This window comes from Nothobranchius furzeri, chromosome 15 (genome assembly GCF_043380555.1).
Source record: "Nothobranchius furzeri strain GRZ-AD chromosome 15, NfurGRZ-RIMD1, whole genome shotgun sequence".
Lineage (NCBI taxonomy): Eukaryota > Metazoa > Chordata > Actinopteri > Cyprinodontiformes > Nothobranchiidae > Nothobranchius > Nothobranchius furzeri.
The window spans coordinates 37,237,619-37,261,057 of NC_091755.1; the positions used below are offsets into that span (position 1 = coordinate 37,237,619).

The window sequence follows — 23,439 nt, forward strand, 5'->3', positions numbered from 1 at the left end:
GGTATCGATGGATTCGTGGTAATCTCAGGAATGTGAAGCTGCCACTCTTTTTCGTATAGCATGATGACACTGGTGTTAGAGGTTTGTTATTGACTTGGTTAGATATTTTAAGCCTATTTTAAATTTCTTTATATTTGATCTTGAAAACGGACAATCTTATAATTTGGCTGATAATGCAGGGATTATAAAATTTAGAGTACATTACATTCACAGAGAGAACCTGGTTTATTTCATGTCATATGTATTTAATATATCAATACATATCAGCAAAGCTTAACATCATGAACCATGACAGACATGACTGAAGAGCAGATGAAGATATCATGCCAGGCACTGATGAGAAAATATTACAAGGATCTCACAGCTGAATTTGGGAATGAGATGCTACACCTGAGAACAATATATGGTGCCACATTTCCACACATTTGGTCTCCTCTTGAGCTGCTTAAGATACAGCTCTACAGGATGCAATTACAGAGCATTTTTGGAGAAGTTTGTATTGGACTGAGGATATTTTGCACACTACCTGTGACTGTTGCTGGGGGTGAACGGGCTTTTAGCAAACTGAAACTGGTGAAAAATTATTTGAGATCAACAATGTCCCAGGATAGACTGAACAGCCTAACTCTTCTTTCTATTGAAAGCCAATTAGCCAAAGGATTGGACTTTAAAGAACTCATAAGTGATTTTGCTAACATGAAGACCCGTCAGTGGGCATTTACTGGAAAATAAATTCCAGGATTTTTGTTTGAACACATTGTTGGCAAATAAAAATAATTATATGTGAAGTCTGGGCATTTCACTTTTATTATGCTGGCATTTGTATTTGCTCAATATAGAGGTTAAACTAAGATCATATTTATTATCTTGTCTTATAGCATGACAAAAAATGTGTAAGAGAGATATTAAGTAATTGAGCATGGGGCCCTCCTAGAAGACTTGTACCTAGGGCCCAGAATTTGGTGCTACGCCCCTGATAACTGCACTCTTACACAACACGCCTGCAGCAACAGTTAGGACTCCTCCATCCCTTTTAAAAGCGTTTTTGCTTCCGAGGACATTGTGGTTGTAAAACCACATGCTAGTAGTCTGGCCCCGGTGTGATCAACCAGTTTCTGTGGGAATGGGACGGCGGAACCAGGGCCAGATTAACACTTTGTTGTACCCTGGGCAACAATATTCAAGGGCTCCATCATCACGACCCAAGGATCACCATAATGTGGTCACATACAGAATATTTTACTGTAATATGCAGTAAATATACTCAATACTTGAATGCCTGACAACACGTAACCCGCCCAGAGTAACCTTTGACCCACCTCGTGTGGACTGACCAATGAGGAGAGGGTCTTAACTTGAGGCCCTCTCTTCATTGGTCAGTCTGCATGAGACTGACTCTCAACTGACATTCAGTCGTAGGCAGCGAAGCGTCTCTGTGCAGCGCAAAAGCCCGGGTGGACAGTTTGTTTAATATAGGGTGACCATATTTCCATTTCCAAACAAGAGGACAGGGGATCTGTGCCTATGACGTCACACTATGGCAACGCCACACAAACCATGTTGGGACCCATTTTTTGTAAGAACTAAATTAATATCAGATTCTGCCAATTAAAGGGCTCTAAAACAATTCATATGTAAATATTTAGCATATTTACTGCAAAATCTCATTTTTCTGCTTTAGTGCTGCAACAAGGTTTTATTAATAATAAATTATTATACCTTTTGTTTTACTACAGCATCGGTAAGCTTCCTGTGCACAGATGATTAAGGATGCTTGTTTCAGCTGTGAGATTAGACGATAGGGTCAATGAAAAAATAAATTGTCACACACTCCATGGAAACTTTCAGAGAATCCACAAATAGTGGCTTTCAAATGGTTTTGTTACTTTTTGCAAGTTTTTACAAGAAGCAGATGAGACAGCATGTCTGATAATTTAGTTTTTCATCTGATAATATTAGAACATGTCAGTAATGTCTGAGGGGCTTTTATAAACACCATATAACTAACACTACTGGAGAGGGCATGAATTACACAGAGGCTTCTGGGGAGCCCAGTTATGGGGGGGGGGGGGGCATTTTGCCTTGGCCCCCAAAATGTCTTGAAACGGCCGTGGGTGTGTGACTGAGTTTTGAAGGTGATCTGAATTGTATCAGATGTATAAATACTACATGTGTATAACTTATTGTTTTTTACTGGTAAAAACGTGTCGTGGAGATAAATCTACCTACATTTGACTTTTCAACACTTTGTTTTGTTTTCTTGTTTTTATTTAACTATTTTCCTGTCCTGTCTGTCTCTCATCTTCCTGCATCTCCTCATAGTTCTCCAGAAAATCTGTTGCCTGGATTCTTACCTTTTCACCTCATCAGTTACTTTTGAGCAGATCAAAGGGATCTCCTGACCGAAAAGCGCAGAGCGCGTTTTCGATGCTGCGTGAGGTGACATCACCACAGCACAGGTGATGAGCTCCGCAGTAGCGCGCTTCAGGCACAAATAAGACAGAAAATAGAGAACATGTGCGGACATGAACGATCGTGTGCTAATTATAGTTTTTTGGTTGCGCCACTTTGAGAATGGACCGTGCGCTGGAAGCAGCTGCCTGGATCGCTGCGCGACAATGCGGAACCGGTTCGCAGCAGCGCAAGTCTGCCGGCTCTCCCTCGCGCTGATTTGCCGGTACCGGCTCTCCCTCACGCTGATCTGCGGCTCTCCCTCGCGCTGATCTGACTTGCTCTGGTCTGCGCGCAACGGCGGGCGGGAAGGGGGGGGGGGGGGGGGGGCGCTTTTGGAAGAGTTGTGCGACACAACGAATCGATGACGCAATTCGTTGCCAACGCTTTTAGTAATTGATTTTCATCGAATTTATCGATTCGTTGTTGCAGCCCTACTTGTGATACAATGTTTTTATTTTCTGGACTCAATGTTTTATGTTTTACTTGATCAGTGTAGCGCCTTGGTGGCATCTTTTTGCCTGTAAGGCGCGATTTACAAATAAGGTTGAGTTGAGTTGAGGTGCAAGTGCAAGTGTTGAGATTGGGTCTTTGACATTGAGAAACACAGGTGGCCTTTAATAACAAGCTTATGACGTTTTTTGCACTAAACCCCTCTCACATAAAGCAACTTCAGCAGTTTCAGTACTTTTCAGAATCAGTCTAATCAGAGCTGTTGCTGGTCACACCCACCCATCCCCCACTCAGGCTGCTACTAGCTGAGAAGCTCCGATATCCTGGAGGGGCTAAGAGTAGAGACACTGCTCCCCCAGCAGCAGCTCTCTCTCCTGCACTTGAGAGATGGTTCTATGCTAATTTCCCTATTTGTGACATCACAAACAGGGACTTTTTGAAACAGTTTGCTTTAAGCACATTGTTCCTAAAACCAAACACTGACAAAAAAAAAATAATAATAACAGATGGATGGATTTTGTTGTTGAGTGTTTATCAAAGGTAGTACATGTCCCCTTTAATCAATGCACTGGTCAGCAAATCCAGACTGCTAATTTCTTTCTAAAATCCTGTGGAAGCCTTAAGGATGCATTGTTTTCAGTCACTTTTTCATTTGGGTTTAATACAAAATAATAATCTGTTGTGGGTTTTGCAAATATGAAGTTAGATCCAAACCACCTTAGTACCTGGTAAAGATCACATTATGTCCTGATACTTGAAACTCTAAAATGCAAGGAAGTTTCTTTCTTTTAACCAAGACCGTGCACCAAAACCAGAATTCGTGCTGCCTGTGTTCCTGTTAAATTACTGCAAAGCTGCTTTAAATGGTCTACTGCTTAAAAAGACATCAAGATTATTTCACAGAATTAGAAAGGAAGCGTTCAATGATCCCACACTTATTAAACTGTTTTCTCCCAACAAACAGAAACAAGAGCAGCAAAGCGTTTAACGCTGTGATTATCTGGATCTGAACGGGCAGCGTCTTATTATTGCTCTGGCTGTTACCGAGACAATCACATTCAAGTTATTTATGCTTAACTTATTGTTGAAATGCTTGCAGTGGTTTCATCCACATTTCATCATCACTGCGATCCTCAAGTGAGTTAAAGTGACGTGTTCGCTGGAGACCAAGAAAAAAAGAGGAAAGGTGAAGAAGAAGAAAGTCACATGGAAGAAAAGTTCTTCTCAAACAGCATCATAAAGGCTAACACCCGTTCCACTGAGCTCTTATTGTGGCAGGCAGCTCTGACTCAAGCACGAGCGGCTCAGAATCAGTAAATTAATGCTGAAGTGGACCCTGATTAATGGTTGTGTGCATTTGTGTGTGTGCTAATTGCAGCCAGTCAAAGGCAACCCCCAGTGGACTCAAGGTAATGTATTGATGTCTTCCATTGTTGCTGTTTTTCAAGCGGAGGGTTGGAGGCAGTGGGTTTGCCCACTGGCCACCAAAAAAAGCCCCTTCCACTGGGAAAAACCGGTCCCTGCAGAAATTGAATGTCACATCCTCTATGCAGCACACTTAGCAGTGAAATTGGATTTTTCTTCAGCCCTGTTTGTCTGTTGTTAGAAATAAAACGCACGGCTGGGATGGCAAAGGGCCGCAGGGGGCGACGGAAAAGAAGAGTGGGAAATAAATCCCGAGGCTGCCCAAATGAAATTGAAATTTGATCGCGGCGTTAAGACTGAGCACGAGGGGCAAAAGTGCAAGGAAGGAAAAGCGGGAGGCGGGAATTGAGCAAACCGAAAGGAAAACAAGAAACGGGGACATGGGAACAGGCCAGGAAGTTCAAGGTTGTCTCGCCATCAGCGCTGTGTTCATTCAGCATTTTCAGATGCGTTTAGAGGCCCAGCGGTTCTGCGTGTCATTTACCGTGGTGCTGCCGCTGGCAGCCTCGGCGTTATTGTGGCCACGTGTGTGAGTGTGTGTGATAAACAGAAAGGAAGAGGCAGAGCATCTGTCTCCAAGAGGCAGAGTGAATTCTAATGTGAGTGCCAGTAGCAGATCATAAATTCTCCTGTCCCCCCTCCGTTTACTACCCACACCCAACACAGAGGAGAGGGGCACTACGCAAAGATTAAACACTCAGCAGACAGTGCAGGATAATGTGACAAAGGATATGTGTGAAGATTACAACAAGTGCTGAATGAGCTCAGAAGTTTGGAGCCGTATTCCTCACAATGAGGAGATAATAGCATCCATTCTTCTCCATGCCACTGCTGCCTCACAAGGACCTTCTTAGCAGCCCAGTGTGCCTTTACGAGCACCCATCTGAGTTTTGCTGCAGAGTGCAGACACAACTCCCCAGGCGCGCCGTTTGTCCCTATATCCCACTATCTCGGAAGGCTCTGGTTGCTTCTGCACGTCAGTCCCAAAAACTGCTGAAATCTCTCTTTGTGCCGCTCAGAAATGTCTACTTGTTTATTCTCTCCTCTCACACAAACTCAAAAGGCAAAGCCGCCTAATTCAAACAGGCTTCGGGGGGAGACGCTCTCCTGCCTTGTCTTGCTCCTTTGTGTCAAAATCCCCAAATAGCTTCTATGGATTCCCTCTTTTCAAAATCCATTTATTCTCCCCCCAGCAGGCACCGCCCCTCCAGATCCTCCTGAGCGAATACAGAACCCAGTCAAGCCTTTCAACTTTACACACGCCCGCTCATCCATTTCTCTCTCTTGCAGCTCTCTCCTTCTTGCATCCCTGACACCCTTTGATGATCATTCCAATTGATTTCAACTGGGCAGTGTATCTAAGGGCAAGCGGCGCACATCCCATCCATCATCCCCCCGCCACCCGGAGTGGCTTTCCGTTTTTCTCATGCATTTTCTGCCACTCTCTGAAGCGCTCCTCCTCTGAACAGCCGAGCCGCGTTGCCTGGTGCAAACTGCTTCAGTCAGCACAAATCGCCCCAAGAGATAGATAGAAGAAAGTGAGTGAGGCTGAGGAAAATGAAGGAGGGTTAGATGGGAGAGGGGGACACACACACACACACACACACACACACACACACACACACACACACACACACACACACACACACACACAGCTTGCAGTGTTTACATGCAAATACCTATTTCTGAATAAATCGATGTTTCCAGGTGGGGTTCTCCTCATCTTCAGCGTATTTGTGCTCTGATACTCTGAGCTTATAAAACAACGAGACAGTTCCTGCTGATATCAGAGGAAACATGCTATAAATCATCCAACAGAAAGACCCAAACTGGGCAAAGACCTACGCCCCCCCCCCCACTCCCAGAGATGTGTGGAAAACAGATGGAATGCATGCTAACCATTCAATAATTCATTCCATATGGAAGCACCGTGTTTGTGATGAATGCTGTGATGCAGCAACAGGCTCATTCGTTCCCCACACAGGGAAAATAAGATACGCAGTGATTAGTCGAGAAGCTGGTCTCCAAAGAAAACCGAGACTGTGAGGGCTGAACAAATGAGAGTGGGCAAATCTGCTTGGAGATTTTTAATAAAAATGTGGGGGGGGAATGGGCCGAGGACCTTCATTTTCTCCTAATTTGGTTTTCCTGCATGGAAGATTACTTGCACGTTGTACAATTCGCACTTTCATTTTATGGATGAGTTGCATAAAACGCATGTTTCTGCAGCGTGAGATCATACAGGTGCGATGACAAACGATATAAGGCGTTAAGAGTAAGACGAGATCCCCTTCTTCCTCCATCTTATCAGAAACCTGCGATTGTGATTCTCTGCAAGTTCTCATTAAAATTCCCAGCTGATCCGACGGGGTGATTTCATTACTGCAGCTCCAACTTTACCTCTTCATCTCCCTCATCTCTTTTCTCTCCTTTGCAGCTTTCCGCTGCACACTTCACAGCGATCTCTCCCCAGAGCTTCTCTCAACCCTCTGCACCTTCTGCAATGAGCCAGTTTAAATATTCAACCGCTCATATGTTATCCCGGTCGTTCGGCTGTTCTGAAGCTACGGTCTGCTGCAGTAGCAGGAAAACACACACCCCCACCCTCCCCCCTCATGTGCCACCTCCTTCTCCCTGTTGTTTCATCAGGGCTCTGATAGAAATTGCACATCACTTCTGCTCAACAGCCACAAGTGGCCTGTCAGACGAGCAGAACTTTGTTAGCGGTGATCCCTTGTCTTTGAAATTAGAGGAAGATTTATGTCTGTGGATGCACTCCGAAGGTAAAATGCTCCATAATGAGGTCTGTTTGAGTCAAACTTACCGGTCGGATGTTATACGCCAGAAGGACAAACGACTTGTCTGCAGACACCTGGAACTTGGTGGAGGTCAGGTCCTGCAGAGAAAAAGCTGCGTTAGCAGTCATGCTGCCACCGATCATGATTGGTGTTGCAGTAAAGTGGACATACACAAGTTTAAAATATAAAAAGCTTGTACTGAAAACATCTTTGTGCTGGAAGAACACACAATGTAAAATCAGGCAATCACATAGCGTCTTGTGCATTTATAGGTGAAACAAAAATTTCTAAATGGTGAAAAAGTTCTTTTATGTCAGTAATTCATCTAAAAATATGAAATGAATCTATGAGATGGACTCGCTCCATGCAAACCCAGATATTTCAGCCTTTATTTGTTACAACTGTGATGATTATGGATTACAGCTGATGAAAACACCACCTTCAAAATCTCACATAATTAGAATATTGTGAAAAGGTTAAATATTCTAGACTCAAAGTGTCACACTCTAATCAGCTAATGAATCCTGAACACCTGCAGAGGGTTCCTGAGCCTTTAGATGGTCTCTCAGTCTAAGCTGGGTTAATTAGACTCTTATTCTAACTTTTTGAGTTTCACCTGTAAAAGCAGCAGCTTAAGTGGGGAGAGTTTCTTCTTAATTAACCCTAAAAATCTAAATAATCCATGAGAACAGTCTCCAGATTTATTACCGTCTGATTACTTTTTAATAAAACCTTATTAAAACTGTCTAGAGGAAACAATAAATTCTGTCAACCCACTAATACAATAAAATAAAACAAATAATAAATAAGTATAAACAATTTTACAAACAATAAATAAAATTTCTAAATAAATTCACTGATTAATGAAAAATAAAAAAATAAACCATAATTGACCAAAAGTTATAATGAAACAATTCTCACTTCAGCTTTTTTTAAAAACATATTCTCATTGTTCTTATTGCAGGATGTGAAGTGATGTGTTTTGTCTGCAGTTGTAACTAAATATCTCATAAATCGCTTCGAGTATTATATTAACACTTCTAACGAGGAATAACTGGATGTTCTTTTTTTAAATTTTATTTATTTGCATTTATTTTTCCGTCATAACAAATACATATAAAACACATGAAAAGGAAAATAATTATCTAATAAAGAACATAATAATAATAATTATCACAGGTACAAATTCCTCTTGTAAATTAAACAGTTTCTTAAGATATAATTTATGAGCGAAAAGGTATAGGCTGAAGTTAAACTTATTTAATCCTACCCATTAATTCATTACAAAAAAATCAACATTGTCATAAATATCAAAAGTAAATAAACATATAAACAATACAGTTATTACATGCAACATCCTGATTTCAACAAAATCAATCAAGAGGTATAAAAGTGTGACAAAACTAATTTTGGTGCACTTGGTAATTATGTAAGGCATTATTTTTAAAACTCTTTTTGAATATTTTCAAGAGCAAATCTGTCCTCGAGGCTATTCCATAAACTCACTCCTCTTACTGAGATACATCTTTGTTTTTAATTGGTTCTGATATTCTTTTATTTTGAAAATCCCAGTTCCTCTTAGACTATATCCTCATTCCCTTAGTTCAAACGTCCTTTGGAGGTAAGGTGGAAGTTGAGCCTGATATGCCTGATATACTACAACCAGTGTATGCAGGTCAATAATATCGAGGCAATGCAAACTGCGCCTTACAAAGTGAGTCATCTGCGACTGACTGACTTTGGAGTCGCAACAATTAAAAGTCTATAAAAAGATCTTTAACTCTGCCTATTGTACAGCGACTGAGCTCAAAGAAGCATATGGTTATTCAAGACTTATGCAGGATGTTATTATTATGTTATTAGTTATTATTATTTAAATTTATTTAAATTATTAACATATTATTATGTTATTATTATGCAGGATGTTGCAGAGTTAAACATCGGGTGACAGCAATGCATGGCGTTGCTTTAATTTTACTAATAAATGATTCACCAAGTCTGGAGGCATTTGGGGGCAGGAGGGCAAACCTGAGCAGCCTGACAGCGCTGCAACAAGAACCGTCATTCATCAACAGCTGACAGAAGCACATTACTGATGGGAAAACATTGTCAAGCAATTCCAGAGCCGCAGCAGCAGCAACACGCCCCATCTCAGAGGCACCGGATTTAGGACAACAGTGTGAACATGTGGACTGAAGTCAGACACATCAGCTTTCTAAAGTGGACCCGTGAGGTCCAGATGAAAAACCAGCAGGGTGATCCAGTCTGTGAGGAGCTGCATGATCAAAAGCAAAGTTCTGGTTTTATAGGTTGTATCAACGTTGAAAGCGCGTCTCCACTTGTGTGATGTAACATCGGTGCAGCTCTGAGACGTTAGAGCTACGCATGTTGCATTTAAGACCCAATCTTTTTAATCAGAGCATTCATTCTTTTATTTATTGAAAAAGAGGCAATGCAAACTGCGCCTTACAAAGTGAATGCATCACCCAGGAAGAAGAAGATATTTGTTGTTGACTTTTAACAAAGTGGAGAAATATTTCAGGATCTTCTGCACATGAAAATCTGATCCATAGTTATAAACAGACTCCCTATCAAGTGGGCTCTAAGACATTATATAGGGGATCTGTTCACCCTGCTTTTGTTTTAAAAGACTCATCTCATTTTGCAGCACATTTATAGTAGAAGATTTCCACATTTTAACTGTTAGGACTTTATATAGCCTACTATATCTAGATTAGACTTTAAAAGTTTGCATTTCAAAATATTTAGATTCCATTCTAAATATTTTTGTTAGGCTGAAAAATAGATTTTATTCTGGTATTACAGATTAATTTTACCTTTTTATATTTTATATATAATTTATATTAAAATCTATATATTTAATTTTCATATAATTTGGTTAAATATTTAGCTTTGATTCTAATACAGAGTATTTTTTTATATTTATTCTGATATTTAGGATTTACGTAGCATTTAGATTTGAATCTTTGTATTGTTTTTAACATTACTGAATTGAATTAAATCATCATTCAAAATTACATCTGCTGTGCCATCATTCTCTCAGTGTGTAAAAATTAATAAATTAACTGTAGATTTGTTAAGATGTCATTTTTCGCCGACTTAGAAGGAAGGAAAAGAAGATCTTTGGCTTTTACATAAAAGATCTGTTTGCATTTATGAGAATTTAACCAATTAAGTAGAATATTCATGACACTGTTTATAATTGATTTATTAAATTCCCTCAAACACTGGACTGTATTTACTTACTCGTCATCATGTGAAGAATTCAGGCACCTGATGCTGTGAGACACCAATGGGCCATTCCCATCTGTACCGGGTCGGCCCGGGCCGGGTAGCGTAGGTTGTTTACATATCTGGGTGGCCTGGTATTTTTCCGGGCCAACCAAGGCTCATTCTCAGCCCTCTTCTCGAGGGGGTCTGCTTCAGGCCGACCAGGGCCAACACACCCACTGCTGACAGCAAATTCACACCTTCCATTAGAGCAAGCCTCTGATTGGTGGGTAGAATCAGCCCACATGGGCTTAAGGCAAGGATGTGTGGAATCAACCGGGCCAGGCTGGGGCCGACTGGGGCTACCCGGCCCGGGCCGACCCGGTACAGATGGGAATGGCCCATAACAGCACCTCTAGTAACGTGTCCTGTACAGTTCACATTTCATCATGTTGTACTAATTCTATCAAGAGTTAAAGCATTCTGCGTGTCACTAAACTAATTCTAGCATTTTATTGCATGTTTTTGCATTTTTAAATCTTTAAACCCACACAAAACTTTTGATCTTAGTAGATTTATAATAACAATAATAATAATAATAATTATTATTATTATTATTATTATTACTGATAACAACTGATAACAATAACAAATACATATAATAATAATAATAATAAATATTATTATTATTATTATTATTATTATTATTATCATCATTATTACTGATAACAACTGATAACAATAACAAATACATATAATAATAATAATTATTATTTTTATTATATAATCATTGCAGACTAATTTTGTCTCAGCAATTCATTGCTGGGGGAAACCATATCTCTACACAGATGAGACTTTTCAACCTGACTACACAATCCAGCTTTGAACGTGCCTGCGATGACCCACATAAGTCTGTCAGTGTCGCACAGAGGCGGTGTTCAAAATGATGCCCTCTCTGCAAAATTCTCTTTGAAGGCACATGCCGAGGATCACAGCAGAACAAGATTGGATGGAAATAAGCAGATACTGTCAGCCTGCCAAACCTTTATTTCGTGGGGGGAAAATATGGAGTGTGGTGCAACAGCTCCACACGGCATCTGTACGAGTCCCCATCTACCTGTGCATGCATTCGGATAATGCAAAGGACTTCGGGTAGAGAGGAGAAGACACAACCGACTTTAATTTATTGCCATGCAGCTCCCTTTTACACAGCTTGTCACGATAGGTGGAGAGCACAGACACGCTTAATGAGAGTTCAGCAGAAGTTCTGCTCACTGAAACTGGAGAGAATCCATTCCCTGTTTGTGTGCATTCCTGGTGAAATGCGAGTTTCATTTTAAGATGTTCAGCATCAGTCTACACTTGTTCCATAAAACAACTGAACATTTTTCGACATCTACAAGAACTTTTCCTGCCTTCTGTGTCCTAACTAGACACTAGGGGCTGCACGACTTAATTTTTTTTAAAGTCGACTAGCGAGTAATGAAAATCGAGTCGACTTTGACTAGTCGTTGATGATGTCATACACCTGAAGCGGCGCACGCGGGGGGGAGGTGTGTGTGTGTGGGGGGTGTTCGCTGGAGTTTTTGACAATTAAAACTGCGCCCACATTTTCAAAGTTAAACACATCTCTTTTAGCAGCGGTAGTTTCTGCTTCAGCCCTCTCCCCCCTCCCCCTGCGCAGTGCGCCTGCAGCCTCTCGGAGTTCCTGCTGCTCTACACATTAAAATAATTATTTCATTTTCTGTTCCTCACTTCTGATTACCTTCAGTGGTGTTTGTTTGTTGCAACCACCAGGTACAAAAACTAACTTGTTTTTATTTGACTATTTTTCTGTCCTGTCTGTTTATTATCTTCCTGCATCTCCTCTCAATCCTAAAGAAAAACTGCTACCTGGGTTCATATATATTCACCTCATGAGTTACCTTTGAACTGCAGTTCTAAAAGATCTACCGACCGCAAAAACAGCGGAGTGCCGCTGCTCGCCGACCACATCAGTGAGGTGAAGCTATTGGAGGACAAAACAGGTGATGCGCCCCGCTCCACAGCAGCGAAAAGCATCAGGCACAAATAAAAGAATAAAAGACAGAAAACATCAAAGGAAATAAGCCGACATGAACGATCGCGTGTTAAATTAGTTTTTGAGGTGGCGACACCTGATTTGATAATGTTGCTGTGGCCGTGCTCAGGACGCAGATGTCTGGAGCGCGTCCACAATCAGAGCTTTGCATGCGCAAGCTGGTTAAGATTAGGATGGGGGTGAGAGGAAGGTTAAATTGCAAGAGGGTAAACGTCACAATTTGGTTAAATGTCCGTTTTACGGTGGGTGTCAGTACCGACACTCTGGCACAGTGTGTTACCCCCCGACGCGCAGGAGCTCGTCACCTGCTGTCTTTTCCGAGAACTGCATCTTGTCGCTCATTATCACGTGACAGTGACTAGTCGCTGAAAGGCATAAAAAGTCACTACAGAGCGGTGAAGTCGACTAGTTCATACAACCCCTGCTAGACACCACACATCCCGAGCAGAAGTCTCAGTGCATGTCAGCCAATAGAAGTGAAATCCACCCTACCAGTGAGCAGTTGTCCAGCAGAGTCGTGGTCAGGTTGTTGTTGAGGCTGAATGTCAGAACATGTCCTTCTCTGGTGCGCAGGGCCACTTCGTTCTCTGTCAGGGTTCACACAAGTCAAAAAATAGCTGTGTAGAGTGAAAACTGACAAGCACAGCTGAGTTTATTATTTTATTATGTTTTAATCATCCTTCAAATGTTGCGAGAACTGTCATTGATGCAGAAGCATGTGCCATAATTGGTTTATCTGTAGCGGTCCTTCTGGGTTCAGGCAGGCAGCGCTTGTGCAGAAAAGGCCCTGATATTTGCTCTTTTGACACTGCACTGCATTTATCCACATTCTACAACAGTTAATTAATTAAATTAAACCAATTGGTTAAATGCATTCATCTGATTGTGTTTTTAACATTAAATATTTGCACAAAATGACCATTCAGATCTGAAGGAGGCCGGGATGTTTCCTCTTCCATGTAACTGCTAAATAATCAGCATTGATGCCAACACTGAAAGGCTTATAATACTTTCAGTGTATAGACCTGATGTATAACAGTCGATATGAAACAGGACATCTGAGTAAAAGACTGATGTTGGGTTCGGGAAAACTGGGATAGTCGTATTTCATAACTCTTCTCTTCGTTTGGTGCGGAGGAGTGTACAACCATGGCGAAATCCTGCAAAAGCACCAGCACTTCTCGTGATCATGGAGGAAAACATAATTAGGAACACAATGAGTACGTCAGACACAGCTGACCACCGCTCCCGTTTAGAATCGGCTGCGTTTTGCTAACAGCAACAACAGAAAGGACGTAGGACAATCCTACTAAAAACACTCAAAATAAAATATACTGCTTCAGAAAAAGGTAAAGATTGGACCGCCAGATCCTGAGCATCAGCATAAATGCTATTTGCTTTTTCACTTCTGTGCATGTGACAACGGCCCAGCCTAAACATTAACATAGGTCACCTACATGTGCAATAGAAACACTATCAGAAAAACACGTTTAGCTGCTGTAGCTTGTGAACTGATGCAGGATGAAGTCGGTAGAACGCCATTTCCTCCACTTTTGCAGGAGTTCAGGTTTGACTAGTGACTGAATGGTTTAAATATTGATCCGGGGGGAAAAGTCTTGAGCGACAAACACACGCAGCTCAATTTGGACACGATTTCCTACCGTTTAGCCATTCCACAGAGGGGTCATGAACTTTGAAGTCTTCCCTCTCCAGATCCTCCATGGTCACATGGGAATGGAGCAACAAGCGGGACTCGTCTTTAGGAGCAGAAACACACGTTTAGTTTTGAGCATCATCTTGGATTCATCACCACAAACCATTTGCAGCAAAGGTTCAGCAATGTGGAGCAGACATTTGCTTTAATTCCTGGATAGTAAATAACCCCAAAACAAGAAACCCTTGTGAGTGTTTAGACATCCACACTGCACTTATTTCCACCTAGGGCTGGGCGATAAGGCCTAAAATCAATATCATGATGTATTGAGGATTTCACCTCGATAACGATAAATGGACGATAACTACAGTAGAGCCCTGCACGGGCCTAAAATCTGAGCCCGTGTCTGGCCCGGCCCGAGGGGGTGGAGCCCCAGCCCGACCCGGCCCGAAAAGGTTTTCAGGATTCTCTGGCCCGACCCGAGCCTGAGCCCGACTTTTTTTTAACCAACTAAATGAAAACAAAGTGCGTCAATCCTGACCAATGTGTTAAAAGACGTGCAGGATCCGATCTATTTGTTTTTCCCTCATTTACCGTCACGGAGATAACGGCACACTGGCTCTGGTGTTAATCAAGTTAAATTTGATCTCTTTCCAACAATTTTCACAAGAAAACACAACAGACGAACAGACATTTTATTCGTTATGCACATTGCAGATGTAGCTAAAAGATTCCCATCTGAACATCTGAGCTGGACAGCTCGCTGTCAGCGCCTAAGTGCACAGCGAGCTGAAGTTGTGGAGATTGGCTTGGAGCGCGTCGCAGAACCAGAGCGCATGCGGGAAGGTTCCTCCCACTGAAGCGAGTGTTTTCCAAACCCTGTCTCTCAGAGAGACTTGTCACTTAGAAAATGTTCCCTGATTATGAAACTTTGGCTGAATAGTGCTTGTTCCTGTCCCCAATGTGGCGACGCATCCAGGAGCCGTCTGAGGAGAATCCCAGAATCTCACATCCTCGTCGGCTCAGGAAGCGCCTATATGATTACGCACAAGCGTGACCCATCAACCCGGTCTCACAGTAAGACTGGGTTGGACCTGTTCAGGTTTACGCAGACAATCTTTACATAGAATTGACTTACAGATATAAAATTAATTCAGTAAAATATAAAGCATTTTATTTAAATATCCATTCATTATTTTACAAGCACAGAGAGCCGCATCAGATTCAGATCAGCGGGAAGATTCCTCCGACTGATTAAAAGCACTTTCTGTTCAGGAGCAATGCTCAGTGTTTCAGTCTTGCTTGAGTTCAAATGAAGACAGTTACTGGCTAGCCAGTCCTTAATACGCTCAATGCAATCAAGTAGATCAGCTAACTTGTTAAAATCGGTGTCCCTGAAAGAGCACATGGGAAAATTTATTTCGATAAGAGTCAGAAATTTCGGTAACGATACATTTTCCATTTACTGCCCAGCTCTATTTCCACCCATGTCTGCTTTGCCTGAACAGAACGGAGACCAACACCAAGCACTGACTGTTCATGGGGGTTTTATAATCCCTCCTGGATTTTTTTTATGGCTGAAAAAAAGGCAACTTCTTGGATTCTCCCCTGGTTGCCAGGCAACAGCTAAGAGACAAAAATCGTCAAAAGACATTTGAACCTCATAAAATGTGAATTGTTTTATTTATGCCATGATTTTTCCACACGTTAAACAAACATGAGAGCAAGTGGAGTTTAACGGCGTCAGAAGAGCACCCCTGTTCTGTTTATTCGGAGTTAAACGCTGTTGGCAGTTGCGCCATTTTCACCAGAAGGACTCCAGAATGGAATTGATCTTCTCATCCAACTTCGCACCAGAAGGCAAATAAGCCTTTCCAGCCAATCTGACAAACTATTGCATTAGCTCCCAGCTCAACGTCTCCTCCCTGCTTTGATTTGTCGACTTCCCTCCGGCTCTTCGCAGCCTCTTTGTCCTCTCTGTCTCATTTCCACTGTTCTTACCAGGCGTGAGGAGGAAGACGGACAGGATGACCAGAGACATGACGGCCAGGATCACCACCATGGCAATCCCGATGCCCTTCCAGTTCCGCGGGGGACCGTCCGTACTCCCCAGGTCCTGATGTTGGAGAGAAAACAAACAACAGTGATGAATGAGGGCAGAGCAGAACAGGAGGACGTTAGTGCTGCCTCACTGCCACAGTCAGACAAACGGTCGCAGAGCCTTGGGGGACTCAGACTTTATCTTCAGCGTTACTAAGGCGTTACCAAATTACACCACTTTTTAATTGCAGAAAGGCGTAAAACTGTTGCGGTTGGGGAAGCCATTTGTAATTGAGGCAGGAATTATTGTCACCCCCGAGGCTTTTGTTTCTTATTGAGTCAGTTTATTAAAAATCGCAGAAACATACAGGTTTTCTTCAGAAGCTGAAATCAATCCATAAAATCCTCCAACTTAAAAAAGAAACTAGCAGCTTATTTCTCTCTTCGCGAGTTTAAAATGCCCTGGCAGAAGTGAAACAGAAAACTCACGTTTGAATTTGAGATGTAGTTGGTAAACCCTGGACCTGTCCTCTGGGCTCCGACACAAAACCTCATAAAACTATTGTCACCAGAATTTCAAGTACACATTTTTTCCAAATGAATATTTGTATTTCCCACAAAATCACAGCATTTAAAAAAATTAAGAGTTTTCCATCATCCAGATTTAATGAACAGCTTTACAGTACATGATTAATGAGGTCATATAACAGCGCTATTTAGGAATGATGGAATAAACTTTTCACAAAACCCCAGTTACTACGGGGGAGGGTTTAGTCTGCAGCTCTCCACTTCCATCGTCTGAACCAATCATGAGCTTTCTCCGTTCACAGCTAGAGTATGTTCATTTTCTGTACTCCGTGGGACTGGCTCTGCAGGAAACGCGTGTCTGAAGAACTGAGACAGCAGCAGTAAAACCCATCCTTCGTTATGGATTTCCTCCCCTTTGGCTTAAACCTCAGATCTTTGCTGCTGTCCGTTTACCTCGCCGCCAACCTTGGAGAGGTGGGCAGCTCAGGAAGGTCAACCGCGTGCTTCGCCGGTTAACAGATCGCTGCTTTTCCGAACTCCCTGGGTGACACCAGCTGTCCCTGATTTGTGTTCCAACATCCACCTTTAATTCCTTTGCACTTCCTGTGCGAAACCACACACCTTCATCCCTCCGGCTAGCTCACATTCATGGGCCATTCCCATCTGTACCGGGTCGGCCCGGGCCGGGTAGCCCCAGTCGGCCCCAGCCTGGCCCGGTTGATTTCACACATCCTTGCCTTAAGCCCATGTGGGCTGATTCTACCCACCAATCAGAGGCTTGCTCTAATGGAAGGTGTGAATTTGCTGTCAGCAGTGGGTGTGTTGGCCCTGGTCGGCCTGAAGCAGACCCCCTCGAGAAGAGGGCTGAGAATGAGCCTTGGTTGGCCCGGAAAAATACCAGGCCACCCAGATATGTAAACAACCTACGCTACCCGGCCCGGGCCGACCCGGTACAGATGGGAATGGCCCATAAGAATCCATGCATCTGGTGTCAAGATGACAGAAAATGAACTAATCTATCAAAGAGGGAGCGATAAAATCGGGGTCGTTGCTCTCCATCCAGAAACATTTGTTGTCTCTGAGTTTTCATCCAGCTGTGTGCATTTATAAACATAAGAGTTTTGATGTTTTGAGCCCAGAGAAGCAGGATTTCTTCATCCCTGCGATGAGTGAAAGATAAACAAGGTCTGCCAGAGCAGAACTCCTGCCAAGATCTCCTCTTTATTAGATATCCTGGACTGCAGCATCACAACATGTTCAAATTAAAAACCTACCAGCTACACCTGCAGGGACATCTTACAAGTGATGTCTGAACTTTTAGTGCAGTCCAATGCTGATTGATGTCCAAGGCTACACGCTTTCTGGCCTTTCTAACACTCTCTGTTTTTATATTTTATACTCTTAGTTCTCCTGCCCCCTCAGCACGCAGTCCCTCAGGGAACCACCATTACCCCTCTGTCAGCTCAAGAAACCTACAGTCTGTGAAGGCTTTTGCACAACATAGTCAGACTACAATCTATAGTGCTGCAAGTTTGCAAAACGAGGAATTTAAATTAAATCTAATTAACATAACAGAGTGGGAACACGTCCAGTCGTGTCTCGTGGTTACCGAGAACAACGTGAAGTGTACTCTGGTGGAAAACTACACAGAGATCCCAGACTTCTGGTCAGCAGACACATTTGAGACTAAATTACTTGCTTGACTGATTTCTACACCCAGTGTTATTATTTCCATGTTGTTCCTCAAATTATGTGAGCAGCATTCCCTCCGGGGAATGCTCATCTCCTATCATTCCCCGGGAGTCGAGACATTACTTCCAATTAAGGTCACATCACATAAAAGACGGAGGAGAATCCCACAGCCGGGCGAGTAAGGAGTTTAGTCACTCTTGCAAATGAGGCAAAGAGCAGAGCTTCCCCCGGATGCACGGGGAGAGGGCTGCTGGAGCCGACCGGCTGCTGGTCATGCTACGTTTGGGAATTGAATGCGGCGCAGGTGAACAGATGACTTTATCTAAGTCAGTGCCCTGATGGACAAGCAGAATGCAGGTTTTCAGCTGAGCTAGGTCAAGAACAGACCTCTCCTTTTACTCAGAGGAGCTGGAGGAGACGTCCAGAGGAGGCGTCAGACAAACAGCAACGGGTGCAAGAATGCAAATGAAGACTCTCACTGTTATTTGGATAAATCACCTGAAGGCATTCCCTTGAGAGGTTTTTTTTTTTTTTTTTTGGCAAACCACGCTGAACAGAATCAGTTGTGAGAGAGTCCTTACATACGCCCGCAGCGCTGGGGGACTTTCACTCAACCAAATGAGGGAATCGATAAGGTGTGCAGTTCTACAAGGTCCACGGGGAAACAATTAATAGTAGAAATACAGCCGTGAAAGAGACTTCTAGACAGACACGCTGCCTGCAAACACTGTTTCTCGTGAAGTATGACACTTCCTGGTGGAATTACTGAGACTGCTCACTCAGATTCCAGCAAACTGAATTCTTAATCTCAAAGCTGCACACAAAATCAAAACAATGCCATTGCATCGATCGAGTAAAGCAAGCCACACCAAACAATTACTTAGCCCGCACAGAATGTATCAGAACTAGGTTGTGCAGGATCCGAGCAATGCTTAAAATTCATAAATTAAGCTCAGGAGGCTTCCTTAACTCCGTCTTCTGCCTTTGAGGAATAATAATAACAAAACATGAAGAATGAGAGAGAACCACAGCGTGCTGCTCTTGGACTTGGATCTGCATTTGCATCCCTCTTTTAACATCAATTAAAAATGTTGATTACATGCATGATGCTGACACGGGAACCAAATAAATTACTGCCTCTGTAAAAAGGGAATGATGTGTTGGCAAGCACATGCAGGGCTCAATATAGCCTATAGGCTGGTGTTAATGACTCACAGTAACCACTCACAGGGGAAAGACGCAGATTAGCAAGTAACCAACATGTTTTATCTAGTCAATATTTGTCACCACCTCAGCAAACGTAAAGGTCATCATCAGAGTGGACTGTAATTTCAGCATGGTCCGAAAACGGCTTTCATCATAAGATTAAAGGGCTCTGCATTGATTTACATCTACACGATCTGTCAGGTGGACTTCTATGTTCCACTGCAGCAGAATCCACCGTTTGGGTTTCATACATAAAAGAGTAGGTGGTACCGGCATCAAATCAAACAGGGAATGTTCTTTAAACCCTCCAGGGTTTTACCAGACAATGCAGCAAAAGCCTTAGTGAAATGAAAGACCAGCTGCTTTAGACTGCTGCTGCAAGCCTGCCCCGTCTTCCTTTCACGCTCCCCATCACACGCAAGAAAATTACATCTCAAAGGATCCTGTACTAAAGTAGCAGAGGTTCTCCTGCCTTGGGATACAAGCAGCATCACAAAGCAGAGGGAGCTGCTGGTGACACGAAATACAGTCAGACGAAACATAAAGCTGAGCTTCCCAACGTAGCTTTGAACACACCGAGGGTCTTCGGAGATAATTTATCAGGAAACAACATGTTTACTGTAAGAATCTCCTTCCTCTCACCACTGAAGCAGAAACACAGCACTGCGTTCGTTTCTTTGTGGCATTGCCTGGTGTTTACAGGGATGTTAGTGTAGATTTTTACCCGAAGAATACAGCGCATGTCTAATGATATAACACACATGTGGCACAGGAAGCAGCCCGCACTGTTCTCTTATGGAGACAACACAACCCTTCTTCTTTACAGGGGGGTCAAGATGCTGGAGGTGTTGTGTGCAGATTAAGAACCAGGACGGTTTAAAGCCAGATGCAGAATATGGAAATGAGCTAATGTGATTGGTCTTGTTAGCTTTAGAGACCTATTTTAGGCATTCTGACTTTAAAAAGCACGTGTTAATGAAGGCTGCGTTCTATTTTGAGCTTCTGATCGTTAGCAATTTTACGGATCAATAATCTGTCACCGCTGCAAAAGTGGAATGCAGCCTTTGTTAATAACGCCGCTGTTCATGTGCTGTTCCTACTCTTTTGGATCTACATGCCAGCTACGAACATTGAGAATAGTCACGTGTTTTAGATACAAGTAGAATTAGGCTGATTACTAAATTGATTTTTGATGCTTTTGTAACAATCAGTAATCAAGCATGTCTGGGAAAACTGCTCAACTCAACCCATTATCCAGCCTAGCCTTGATCAAAAATTTCCCAGAATACACCGCAGTATTTTCAAAAGGATGGCGGATGAGAAGCCGGCAGCTACTTCGGGGGCAAATTTCAAGTTTAAAAGTAAGTCAACTAATTTTAAAGTTTTTTATTTAGATCCAAATCAGTTATCTATGGTTGGTTAGTTGCTTAGTAGTTGCAGCTTCGGTGGCTTGCGGGTAGTAACTAGCTTACATATTTAATTTAATAAACATATACACAACTAAAAAAGTACTCGTTATATATTTATATTGAAACTTATACGTATAAAATATAACGTTATCTCCCGTGTCACGTGACGTTACGTGATCGCCGTGGAAGCCGCGGCCACGTGATGCAAGTCTGTTCCGTTTAACCGTTTTGTTTGACCAAGGAAGGACAGTGTCCTTGTAAGCAAGACGCCTGGCCTCGCAAGACATCGCCTCGCGAGGCCAGGCGCCTTGACATTGACAAACACCCTTAGTCTTCCTTTAGGCCTTCTCCCGATTGGACAAGCCCAGAAAACCTCACCAAAATAAATTGCAGTAAAAGTCAATGGTAGTCCCACGTGTGAACCCGACACCGAACCACTAGGAGCGACAGCCCACCGAGAAGTGCCCGGTACGCCATATGGCCAATCCACCCCTGTACGCTCCCTGTACCCAGCACCCAATGGGGCATCTACGTATTCATGTCTATGGTTTGAACTAGCACTTGGGAAGCAACCTTCTAAAGAACTTCCTACAGGTAACTCAACCATTGACTCAGATGTGTTGGAGCAGGATAAGCATCTAAAATATACAGGATAGCGTCTTCGGAGGACCAGGAAACGACCGTTTTAGATGTTCTCTATGACCCAACACATCTGACTTATTGGCCATGAAAGGGCTTCTGTGGAACTTGATGACATACCGAGATGGTAATTAAATCTTGTGAATCAGGTGTGCAGGGAAATACCAAACACATGCAGGATTATAAGGGACAGGGTTTGAGACTATTCTTCATGAACACTTGAATATTTTAAACTTCCAAGGTTGTTTTTTTTTAAATCAATGTTCAAGTTCAGCTTTTATTGGACAACGATACTGTCCCAAAAAATAACTATTGGTACTGTATACACTGGACTTTGGACGCTCTGATTTCTGCATGTCAGTTGACTTCCTCTACCCATCAGGGTTTAGAAGATGAGCAACTAATAAACAAACATGCTCTCACAACTTTTCACAAGATTTTGTCGAGTAAAAAGATATATACAGTTGCCATGGTTGGTCCTTGATCACCATCCCTCATGTTGTAGATGTTTCCTGCTCCAAAACACTTAATTAATGTGTGAATTACTTCATCGGCAAATCTTCAAGGTCCGCAGAAGCCTTTTAATCAGCCATTGATTCAAATCAGGTAGACTGGAGCAGAGAAACTCTTGACAAGCCAGAGCAGGAAATCAACTTGCTCAAAATCATAGTTAATTTTACATTTGTGTTCTCAAACCTCACCTTGTGTGAGAAGCTTTAGCCGTGACAAGATATAAAATTACAATAAAATGAACATTTTCTTTATAGATGAAGGAGTGTTTTAAAAATCAAACATAGGTAAAATGGTGTGACTATTAGACTAAAATGTTCTCACTCCATTCCCGGGTTTAAGATTATAATTCAGACAGCACACATAACCTGTTAAATCAGAGCAGATTAGAGTGAGACCAGCATGATGTTGCTGTCTAATCTTTATTCATTGAGTCTATATGTTTGCAGCAAAGGGCTGATCAATCACACCGTGCACGCTGCCTCTGTCAGCTGCAGCTGGAGGGGATCGGCAGGCACGACCAATTATCAGCTTGGAAAACGGAGCTGTGTTAATGCTGCAGAGGGGCGCTCTGCAAGTCTGCATGGGACAAAGAGCGGACAGAGACCCGCTCCACAAGCCCGTCCCGGGGACAGAAAACCGCTGAAAGTGTCAGCAATGAGAGCACATTTCTCCAGCATCAGAGGACACGCAGAACCTCTCTCTGTTAGGAGACAAAGTAGCAAATAGACAACACACGTACCAGCTCCGTGGTCATGTTTTGTTGAGTTGTAGCAATCATTGTGGTAATCCGCAACAAGCTCCTCTACCCGCAACGACGCAACCAGCCGAGCTGCCGCAGCCGCACTCTTGTTTTGCGGAGCTTTTCTCTGCTCCGTTTCTTGCAAGTTTATCCACAGCTCTCTCTCTCTCTCTCTCTCTCTCTCTCTCTCTCTCTCTCTCTCTCTCTCTCTCTCTCTCATTTCCCTTCTCCCTATTGGCTTTGGATTACGCACAAGGTGTTGAGTGTGCTGCACTTCAAATAAAAAACATGGAAAATAAAGTACTTTTTAAAATATGACTGATAAGTTTGAGTACAAATGTAAATCAGTTTAATTTATTTTGCACTAACACAAAGCCTACTGGTTGTGCAGCACCAGGCTAAAGACCAAAGGTGACAGATCATTTGCTGCTGCGGCCCCCAGACTCTGGAACTCTCTCCCCCTGAGCCTGAGATCAGTGGACTCAGTGGTCTCCTTTAAAAAGCAGCCGAAGACTCACTTGTTCAAGCTGGCTTTTGTATGACCTTCTTCATCACTCTCTCTTTATTCTGCTCTCCCCTAT

The 23,439-nt window shown here is 42.7% G+C and overlaps 1 protein-coding gene across 1 annotated transcript in view; it reads right to left on the bottom strand.

Annotated features, from left to right (window-relative positions):
* Positions 1 to 23,050, bottom strand: part of LOC107390391 (inactive dipeptidyl peptidase 10) — a 44,875-nt gene extending 21,825 nt beyond the window's left edge. Inside the window, exons 1-5 of the mRNA XM_015967062.3 lie at positions 22,859 to 23,050; positions 16,094 to 16,208; positions 14,100 to 14,195; positions 12,931 to 13,025; positions 7,154 to 7,225 (exon numbers count right to left, since the gene is read on the bottom strand). Coding sequence (XP_015822548.1) covers positions 7,154 to 7,225; positions 12,931 to 13,025; positions 14,100 to 14,195; positions 16,094 to 16,208; positions 22,859 to 22,897 — 417 coding nt within the window. The 5' untranslated portion in view covers positions 22,898 to 23,050. The remainder of the gene's footprint in view (positions 1 to 7,153; positions 7,226 to 12,930; positions 13,026 to 14,099; positions 14,196 to 16,093; positions 16,209 to 22,858) is intronic.
* Positions 23,051 to 23,439: the final 389 nt, after the last annotated feature.